The sequence below is a fragment of the Zingiber officinale genome, chromosome 1B, assembly GCF_018446385.1.
Source record: "Zingiber officinale cultivar Zhangliang chromosome 1B, Zo_v1.1, whole genome shotgun sequence".
Classification (NCBI taxonomy): Eukaryota; Viridiplantae; Streptophyta; class Magnoliopsida; order Zingiberales; family Zingiberaceae; genus Zingiber; species Zingiber officinale.
Genome location: NC_055986.1, coordinates 147,353,263 through 147,364,507, shown reverse-complemented (window position 1 = coordinate 147,364,507; position 11,245 = coordinate 147,353,263). Strand labels below are relative to the sequence as shown.

Here is an 11,245-nt window from a genome sequence, read left to right as displayed (position 1 = left end):
CGGTTGATCCGCTCGGGGGAGGAGTCCGTTCGGGGAGCCTTGCCTTTTCTGTAGTCTCGCCTGGGCGCCTCGTCGGATGAAGATCCTCGATCAAGGTTAGCTGGTGCGACTTCAGGAGGCGTACCGAATAGGGCCCGATGAAATGGAATCGGGGCAGGCGGTGCTTCTCCTTGAATGCCGATCGGATACTTATCTCGGCCCCATGCTGAGATTTTCTCCGGTCGGAACTCTGCTGCCACTCGGCCTCCTGACACTGACGTCGCCTGTTGCTCTAGTCGCTCAGCTTGCGCCTTCTGTTTCTGTTGCTCCACACGCTTAGCTGCTCTTGCCTCGATTAGAGTGTCGAGCTCCTCCTAGGAGAGCATCACGGTGTGAGGTCGTCCAGCTTCGTCCATCTCTTCCGCTCGGATGCAGATGTGTTCCCACAGACGGCGTCAATTTGATCCTGTCCGAACGCTGAGTCGACGGACGCTGGGGACATGGCGCTCTCCTCTATCTCCAACCAGCTACACAAATCTCCGGCGAACCTGCAAAGAAGTCGCGCTGGGAAGGGGTTCCCAGCGAGTCAGGCAAGAGGAAAACAATGAAGTGGCTCCAAAGATGAGAGATCGCATACCTCCGGTGAAGTTTGTGGGCTCTTATATAGAGCTCTAAGGAGGCTTGTGCACACCTGTCGAGGCGTACACGTGTCCTTTACCATACCTCAGTATGAGCTTACCAAAGGAGCATGCCTGACACCATGCTGCTACAGTCCGAGAACCTTTCTGATGGGACGGTAGAACCTTCCGTCGTAAGATTCTGCGTATGACTTGATCGTCGAACATGCCTGTTGTCAGAAGATGTTCCTCAATGTCCCCTTGTCCTTTTGTCTCCTCTCTCCACGCGCCGAGCGTCCATCCGCTCGGCAGGCATCGGTCCGACCGGGAAGATTCCACTCCATCTCGTGCTCGGCTGAGACTGTTCCTTCACAGCATTGCTGCCTTACGCCTCGGCCGAGCGGTCTACCCGCTCGGCCCGGCGAACCTATTCGCCATGAGCGTCGAAGACCCGACTCCCCGTCGGGTTGTCTTTGATTCCGCTCGGACCCGTTCGGCCGGTCGACCAATCCCTTCTCCGATCGACCGGACCTCATGCTGACCCTCTTGACTTCTGACCTCCACGTGTCATTGGCTCACCACCAAAGGGGGTCCCCCGATCTTACTGTCGGATCAGAGAGTTTGAAATTATTTAACATCTTTAAATCATTACCAGTAAAAATAAGATCATCAACATAAAGACATACAAAAATAAAGCCTCCAGATGAATTGGATTTGGTGTAGAGAGTATGCTTTAATGGGCATTTTAGAAAACCATTCTTCTCAAAGTAATAATTGATGCAACTATACCAAACCATTAGAGATTACTTTAATCCATACAAAGTCTTTTTCAACTTGTAGACTTTATCTTTTTCGTCCTTTTTAATAAAACTAGGAGGTTGTTCAAGATAGATTTCTTCTTGAAGAACACCATTTAGGAGTACTGACTTGACATCCATTTAAAAAATTTTCCAACTATTTTGAGCTGTAAGAGATATCATTAATCGAACAGTATCAAGTCTTGACACAGGAGCAAATACCTCTGTAAAATCTTCCCCTTCTTTTTTCTTGTATCCTTTTGCTACAAGTTTTGCTTTATACTTGTTGATGGAGTAATTTGCATTCATTTTTTTTATCTTGTATACCCACTTAACACCAATGGATTTTTTATGTCAAGGAAGAGGATAGTAAGCTCCCAAGTTCCATTTTTTTCAATGGCAACTATCTCCTCTTTCATGACATTTTTTCATACTTCTTCCTTATTTGCATCATCAAAGGAAATTGGTTCTTCTCTTGCAAAGAAAGCAAAGAGTACAAAATCATCATATTGAATATGTTCGGTTGAATTTAGGAGTTCCCACACACTTTATATTTTTCTTGGAGGAGGACTTGTTGAAGAACTTGGTGAATTTCTTCATGAATGAGAAGAATTATTTTCTTCTGATTCTTGTTCACTAAATGAAGGAATGTGGATCTCATTTCTTTGCATTTTGGATCAGCAAAACTTGCATCTTCATTAAAAAGAACATCACGACTTATCACAATCTTTTTAGTCTTTGGATTATATAGCTTGTACGCTTTGCTTCTTTCACTGTATCCATTAAAGATGCACTTTTCAGATTTGTCATCAAACTTGTTTTTGTTTTCTTGTGAAATGAGTGAATAAGCAACGCTCCCAAACACCTTTAAATGTCAAATGTCAGACTTTCTTTCATACCATGCGTCATATGGTGTGCAATCTTTCAAGCCTTTTTTTTGAAGAACGATTAATAAGATAACCTGCACAAGAAACATCTTCTGCCCAAAATTCATTTGGTAAATTTTTTCTTTTGAGCACGCATCTCATACTTTCAACAATAGTTCTATTTTTTCTTTCACTTACACCATTTTATTGTGATGTAAAACAAGCTGTTAACTCATGCCTTATACCATGTTCTCTAAAATATTTCTTAGCTTCATTTGAAAAATATTCGCCACCACGCACAGGTCTTAAAGTTTTGATATGAAGCCCAGTATAGTTCTCAACTTCAACTTTAAAATCTTTAAAAGCTTGAAATGCTTATGATTTTTCTTTGAGAAATTTAATCCATACCTTCCTTGTAAAGTCATCAATGAAAGTAATAAAGAACTTACCCCCATCAAGTGATTCTATTGGCATATTTCCACAAAGGTCAGAATGAACAATCTCCAATGACCTTTTTGTTCTCCAAGTTATTTGTTGTGGGAATGAATCCCTATGTTGCTTTCTAAGTTGGCATGTTTCACAAACTTATTCAACTTGGTCAATCTATGGCAGTTCTCTAACCATCTCTTTTGTTGATAATAACTTTAAACTTCCATAATTCAAGTGTCCAAACCTATCATGCCGCAACTTTGAAACCTATCAACAACAGTAAAATAAGATAAATTTGTAGTTTCAAGTTTGAGAGGAAATAAGTTGTTAGTGTAGGATTGGTGCGCACGTGAGAGAGGCAGGGGGAGGGTGAATCACGTATATTTTAAAAACTTTTTTATTTTTTCAACACTTAAAATAAAAGGTAAATACAAAGTGTGCAGTGGGAAAAACAAAAATGAAAGAACATAAATAAGACAAACATGAGAAGTTACTTGGTTCAGAACTTTCGATGACTCCTATTCCAAGACCTACGATCCCTCGAACCGTATTGAAGAGCAATCCACTATAAACCTCTTCCGAAACTGCCAGAAGAGGGAATCAAATATAAGTATGAAAAATAGGAAAGTGTAAAAACCTACACTTTTCTTTTGCAAGTATAAAAGAAGTACAAGAATATTAAATCATTACCAATACTTTAGAAATGTAGAATCTGAATGGGCTTGTATGTCGATGTCATTCTGCCACTAGCGGCCGAATGTCTCAAAGCAATAGAGTGTAGTCGAAACAACAGAAGAGTTATTGAAGCTTGTAATTGAGTTCCATTGCTTCTGCTAGCTGGCCAAATAACTCTTTTATTGAGCGTTAAGGATGCCTCCAGCCTCAAATATGGTCCCTTATGCAATTCGGTCGCGATAAGTAGCACGGACTGCAGTTTCTATCCACTCGAAGGCGTCTTCCAGACCCTTCGAGGTGCCTCCACGCCACACTCCAGGGCACCTCCAACCATATGGGAGGCACCTTCACACCCTTCAATGAGGGGTCTTCGGCCAATGCTTGAGGGCGCCTTCACCCAATGCGCAGGGGCACCTTCAATCAGTCCAAGGAACCTCCAACACTATTCATCTATGGCTAAAAATGCATTTTCTCCCCTGTAAACAGTGTTAGTCCAAATAACAAACTATACCCTGCAAAATAGAATTAGCATAATTAAATATAAGAGATTATTAATTAGATCCTGTCTTTCCAAGACCAAGATCTAGTCATGGTCTAAGTTTAAGTTTTTAAAATGGACATAAACTGGACCAATGCCTAAAGTCCCATTGGGACTCGTCCTTACTAGGTCTCTCCTCTAATTATTTACTTGACCTTACCTGTCAAACATCTAGTCCTCCAGACTTATTTAGACTATCTCTAGTCCCTCTTAGTGTCTGATCAACCTGATCTACTAAGACTTACCTGCAATACTGAATTAGCACAATAGATATAAAACAGTAAGGTAAAATAGTATTAGCAGCTTTCAAGATTCATCAGTCCGGTAGACTGTGCGCGATCGATTGGAAACCAATCGGTTACACATGCTTGGAGTTTACTCTATTAAGACTTTGCATTACCTAGGGTTACCTCCCTCTAGGATTGCCTAGCTTCACTCACTAGGACTTCCATTGTCAGACTTCACTCACCAGGACTTTCACCACCTAACTTCACTTATCAGGATCTAACTTCACTCACTAGGACTTCCACTACCTAGCTTCACTCGCTAGGATTTGGCTTCACTCATCAAAATTTCCATCACCTAACTTCACTCACTAGGGCTTAGCTTCACTTACCAGGACTTCTCCTTACCTAACCTCCAATTAAGACTAGTCACTCAGTAACTGTTCACCTGCCTAACCTGACTATATATTGGTATATTGTCAAACATTGAAATCCTAGAAGTTGATTACACCAATAATTAGAGGTTACACCAATCTTTGCAATAACCTGATTGCCTTTTGATATAGTGCAAGCATTATGATGCATAATGAAATCATATCCTTTATTCATAAGATGACCAGCACTGAGCAAGTTACTTTTTAAACTAGGAACAAAATAAATTTTAGACATTTTCTCAATATTTCCAAACTTATTTTTAAAGAAAATATCACCAATTGCTTCAATTTTATATGTACTAGCATCACCAATCATCACTTCACCGTGATAAATTTTAGATAGACTGGAAAATAATTTTTTGTTATCTGTCATGTGTTTGCTAGCCCTACTGTCTAAGTACCACATTTAATCAACTTTGTTGTCATTGGAATCAAGCAACAAAGTTTCTTCATTCTTACTTTGATGAATAAGGCCACTTTCAATTTGCTTGTCATCTTCTTGCTTAAACCAATAATCTGTAGCTTTATGTCCAAGTTTGTGGCAGTGTCTACACTTGATGTAACCATTTTTCTTATTATTTGTTTGTTTGTGCCAGTAATCTATAGCTTTATGTCCTAGTTTTTGACAATAGCTACATTCAATACAACCACGTCCCCAACCTCTTTGATATCCACCATCTCCTCTTCCTCTTTGAAACTTGAAATTTTGATTTTCATTGTTGTTTTTTTGATGGTATTGTTGAATATTTCTTCCTCTTCCGTGAGAGCTTGACTCACCATGCCCTCTAAAATTTTTGCCCCTACAGTGATAGGATGAACCACAACCTCTAATAGAAACTTGGGATTTAAGAGCTTGATTATATTATTGTGATTGAGAAAATAATAAATTGATCTTCACTTTGTGGGCTTTCAAAATGCCTTGTAGATCCTCTAAAATCATGTTCTTCAAATCTCTTGTCTACTCAATAATAATAATAAGACTAAAATACTTTTTAGGAAGAGAACGAAGTACCTTTTGTTCAATTCTAAGATCATCCAAAACTTTCATTTGATTCACTATAGAGTCAACTTTTGTAAAATACTCGGCAACACTATCATTTTCTTTCATCTCTAATTTTTCAAATTTTGATCTCAAAATTTGAAGTTAAACATTCCTCACTTGTTCATCACCTTTATAAGCCTTTTGTAGAATTTCTGAAGCTTGCTTTGATGTTATTTCTTTGCGGATTTTCTCATACACCCCTTTGTCTATTGTGAGATTGATTTGATTGAGAGTCTGAGTGTCTTTCTTCTGATTATCCACCAAAACTTTTTTTTTAACATCACTCAAGTTGTCTTCATTCTCAGGCTTAATAAATCCTTTATTGACTATATTCCATAAGTTGAATGTTTTCAATCAACTTCAAATCTACTGCTCCAATAATCATAATCTTCTCCATTGAAAGCATGCATAAATGGAGTAGCAACATTTTTAGATGTCATTTTTCTTGAGTCTCACTTGGCTCTGATACCAATTGAAGGGAGAGAAGATATAATATTTGGGGATAGAAGGGGAGTGTAACAATTTAGAAGAGGAATATAGCTAAGGAAGAAATGAAACTTTTTCTTTCTTTATCTTTTTCATGATACAACTTGGCTTATATAGCCATGATAAAGGAAGTCCATAAACAATTTGGTTCTTCCTAGTTCATACATAAATATATTATTATATCAAATGCATGAATTTGACAATTTAACTCAATATGCTAATTAACTTAATTAGCCACTAGATAATTCAATCCAACTTGACTCGATGAAGATCAAAACAATTTAGTTTTGAGTTCCACCAATACAATTTGATTTAGTTTTTCAAGCATGAAATTTGGTTTAGACTTTCAACCGACAACAAATCAAGGATGTCAATTTACAAAACTGACTTTTCTTCTTCAAGAACATGTGTTAGGTGTTGATTAGACTTAGTTAGGTTTACTAGCATGGGAAATCCAATCACTTGCTTTGTTTTGTCTCTGATACTTTTCGAACAAGAGAAAAATTGGATAATCAAGAAGTTTTTTCTGAAAAATTAGTTTAATGAAACATGAATCTCTAACTCCCTTCAAGGCCTGCACAACCACTTTCTTTCTATGCAAGTTTTACTATCCCAAACCTTCTAAATGGTAGTGTTTGTCTTTTGCAAATTCAGTTCAAGAGAATTTTGGATTTTATTGACTGAATAGAAGCTATTTGTAAACATGGTCTTGGCTGGACAGAAATATAGTTGTGTCAAATAGAAGCAAGCATATTGGCTCAAAATTTTGCATTTCCAATTGAGGATAATGCTAAATGACTAAAATATGGCCAACTAGAATAAGTTTTTTTTTTATATAATTTTTCAGATTATTATTAAGGGTGTCCAAGTAATATTATATTTTTATAAGTCAATTATATCATTTCTCACCTACTTTCATATTTAATTTTTAAAAATAATGCCTAATTAATTGTTATTAATAATATTTAATTAATTTTTAATTAGCTTAATTAATTAATTTTTTAACTAGATAAATTTATTTTCTGACTAAATCTGATGATTAAGATTTACAGTTCAATTTATCGACTTTATTACAATTTCCATGGTTTTTAAGACTTTTCAGTGTGTATATATTTGCTTATTCTTGATGTTGTTTTTAATGGTGAATTCCTATGTAAGGATCACCACAATTTTTTCTTTTCAATTACATATTCCTCTTGCTGCAAAGAATATTGTTGAAAACTATATGAACAATTATGAAACTATTACATTTCTATGTTAAGTTCGTCATCAAAGGGTTAAATACGATTTTTTTTTTTTTTTTAGTTCATTGCAATATCGACTTGTTCTGAGAAGGGATGATGGACGCAATTTGACATTGAAGATATTACAACAAGAGGTGGTTCTCCATTGTTCTGGGACTTGAATGATGCAAGGTTTGTGTCTGGTTTCATTCACTTTTCAAGATAGAAAACTGCTCAATAATAGCAGCCGTACGTGTTATCTTGATTTTAATTCCTCTATGCATGTCTTATTAACTTTACTGTATTACATATATGCATGCAATTTGAGGTGTTCTTAGCTGAAGACATCGACCTAGTTTACTCGTCTTCTTGTTTATACATGAAATACAAACCAATGCCAACTAAAACTAAACTGGAAATAGCGACGCTCGCCAACAGTATCTTCTTAGCCAGAGTGAGTTCCATGAGAAGGTTGTTGATACTGTACCTTGCCATCATCTCGCCACCTTTGCTGCTGGAACCTGGAAAACTTATGCTCTCTAGTCGCTTTGTTTCCTTTTCCTGACTGGATGTATCATCTGTTTGAAGTGCTGGACTCGTCTGCTGGCCCTGTTTGTCTTCACTATTTGATCTGCCTTCTAATTCAGGGTTTTCCTTGGGCTGTTCTTTCTGGCCAATTACATCTTCTTTGGCTTCCGCAGGCTGCTTCTGTTCCTTTGGTAGAAATTCCCCTTCAGGTACTGCTTTCCTACGCTTACCATCTCCTCCTTCCTCTGTCTTCTCACGTAGTTCAGTTGCCGCCTTCTCCATTGGCAACGACGTCGGTGATTTGTGAATTGTTGTAGATGGCGCAACTTGAGCAATTGGAATCCTAACATGTAGCACCCCATTCTCAAACTTGGCTCGGGTTTCTGCCGCCTTGCAGTGCTGTGGCAATGGGACTTGTTTCACAAACCGGCTCCAATGTTGATCGTCTAGAGGTCTTTCACCGCTTATCTTAATCTGATTGGAGTTGGTTATTTGCACCTTGATCTGATTCCTTTTGAATCCTACGATACACAACCAATCAAAACATATATATATAATTCTACCAAGTGGATCGATGAAGGAAAGCATGCATGATTGTAAGGTTAATTTACCTGGGAGATGAATGAGAAGAGTTCCGAAGGCTTCTTCATGAACCCACTCAGAAGAGGGTTCAAAGTCCTCGAAAGATCGAAGAGAAGACATGGTTTTTGTCTTGCTGAATCAAATTGTTTCCTGTGCGAACTTGAATAAACTGTGGGTGGATGGAATTGGTAGACATGGTTGTTGCCTCATATATATAGATATAGATATTGGTAGGGGTGGGTTGTTTGGCTTAAAAGGCTATGTATGCTTTGTTATTCCCTGTGCCAAAGGCTAGAGTTGCCTCCATGCATGGGCAAGAAGTTATCTCTTCTGTGGATTACACTCTTTTTGGTTGGAACTCACATAAGAGAATTCTTAAATTTCTCGTTAGGTTTCCTTCCTTTTAGATTTATTAAACTAATAGATATTCTTTCAGTTTCCCGTTTCATCTAGTTATAGGGTCAATTCATCCTTTAATTTTATTATTTTTTATACCAAGTATCTAAAGTTTACGATTGTATTAATCCAGGAGTAGGCAGTCTACTCTCACATTTCACTTACTACACTGAGCCGGGAGGAGACATCAACTCATCCTTCAATTGTTTTGGAGATAGAAGGTGATTGGTCAAATCACAATTTGATCATGGGACCCACTGAATAGCATACCTGTGCAACAATCATGTGGAACTTTGTTTGGAGGTCAGGTTCTTTCCCAGAACTTCAAGGTGGAAACTCGTTGCTCAGATGAAGTATCTTAATTTAGTTTGGCTGAGGTGGTTTAGGATTTTGTTTTTCAAGTGTTCTTTAAGGGCACACAAAATGCCCTTAGAGTATATTTGTAGTTATACTAAAATTTTAGTGATATCACTAATACCCTATAATATCAATATACAATATCAATATTAACTTCAAAAGTATCACAATTTAGTAATATAACAATAGTATACAATGTCAAAAAAAAATATTATATTTTTAGGACATTTATGTATATCTTGTCATTACCATAATAAGGATAAAGTTAAATGTTATCCAAACTTATTTATTTTTGGTATTTGTAAATGTACAATAATTTATAAGATCATTTTTAAATATCATCTTAATTAATCTATAATAACATTAATAAATATAATTATAATAATTTATAAAGATATTAAAAATTATCACTAATGTTTATTTAAAATATATAACGTAAATTTAATATTTATACATCATCACAATCTCTCTACCATTTAAAATAAAAAAAGTATAAAATATAATTTAAAGTATTAATGGATAATTTTTATTCATCTAACCATCATTTGAGTAAAATTTACAAATACAATACTAATGATAAATTTGTCATCTTTTACATTCAAAACTAATTATACACTCCACTCAAAATATTAAGTTTTAAACTAACAAAATCTTGTAAAATAAAAATTCAACCAAGTGAATCATCTTCAACCATCATATTGATTCATAAAAATTCAAATATTTGTCACTTACAAACACAATGCATATATTTCTATAAGTGAAATAAAACATTGAAAATACAAAGTTAATAAAAATAATGATAAAGATAAGATATCATAACAAACGAGAAAAATGTCAAGTATCTTTTCATATGCACCTAATAGTAGTCTTCACTTATTATTAGCTACATATACATTTCATATTTTTTAAAAATTATAATAACTCAATAAATATAAAAAATAATAATATTTCATACCGGCCACGAGCGCTTGTGCCCTCAGACAGACCCGTGGCCAAAGCTTCTTTGTAGTTGTCGATCGTGACATGGGCATCCGTGCCCGCCGGCATGACCCATGTCGTGCCACTCGGCCTTTGCCTATAAAAGATTGATTTCAACCTCTTGAGAGGGGATCCTGATATGGACTTGCCCTAGGGCTTCAAGGTGACTTGAGAAGATGATCTGAAGGAGATTTGACGCTATCTAGGCTTGGAAGAGGGATCAGGAGCATTCGGAGGAGAAATTTTACAATTGGCTCAAGTTTTTCTTCTCTATTTTTGAATTTCTAAACTTGTATATGATTTGTCGCTATCTGAACATGATTTCTGAATGTAACTCCATATCTATCAAGTCTGCCAAATTGACCGAGCACGTTGGGCTTATTGGACTAGGTATAGGTTGGATTGTCTAGGTAGGTCAATCGCTTAGTCATGTTAATTGGTGTAGGTGCATTAGCTAAATTGAGTGAGTAAGATGATCTAAATGAGTTAGTTGGTTTAGGGCCATATTAAAGTAGTCAATCTACTGGGGTTAACTAGGGAAGTTAGTCAGGTTTGGTGAACTAGACTCTTTAGTGAACTAAGCACATCAAGCTATCTAAATAAAGTAAATATTAAACCAAATCATATGGAGCTACTTGTTTGGCCCTATGAAAGTTTTCATCGATCATTAGGATAAATCAGAAAGTGCTCACGATGGGCGGCTCAAAAGTCCAGTATCTCATGATTATACGTCTCATTTGGAGAAAAAAATTTTATAAATAATCATAATTGAAGATCGAATTATGGATATCTGAGTAATAACTTAACGTCCTTCCACTATACCATAATCCACGGGCAAAAATAATATTGAATCAGATAATACATGGGGGTAAAAATCAAGGGATCCAAATAAACAACTTAGTTTAGATGGGAAAAATAATCCAATCAATTCCTACACTCTAAGAAGGTGCTCTTGGGAATGACGTGAAAGATTTGTGGATAGGAGTCCGATATTATGGTAAAAGGTGAATATATTCGTCCTCAGCGTCCCCGTTAACCCGTCCCAAGGTCAATACATACAGAGAAGGTAAATCACGGGCGACTACTAACCTTTG

The 11,245-nt window shown here is 36.6% G+C and overlaps 1 protein-coding gene across 1 annotated transcript; it reads right to left on the bottom strand.

Annotated features, from left to right (window-relative positions):
• Positions 1–7,571: 7,571 nt before the first annotated feature.
• LOC122008192 (inactive protein RESTRICTED TEV MOVEMENT 2-like) lies at positions 7,572–8,596 on the bottom strand. The gene is made up of 2 exons (XM_042563862.1): positions 8,450–8,596; positions 7,572–8,359 (listed from the first exon to the last, which is right to left on the bottom strand). The coding sequence occupies exons 1-2, from the start codon at positions 8,538–8,540 to the stop codon at positions 7,668–7,670; spliced, it is 783 nt and encodes a 260-aa protein (XP_042419796.1). The 5' UTR covers positions 8,541–8,596; the 3' UTR covers positions 7,572–7,667.
• Positions 8,597–11,245: the final 2,649 nt, after the last annotated feature.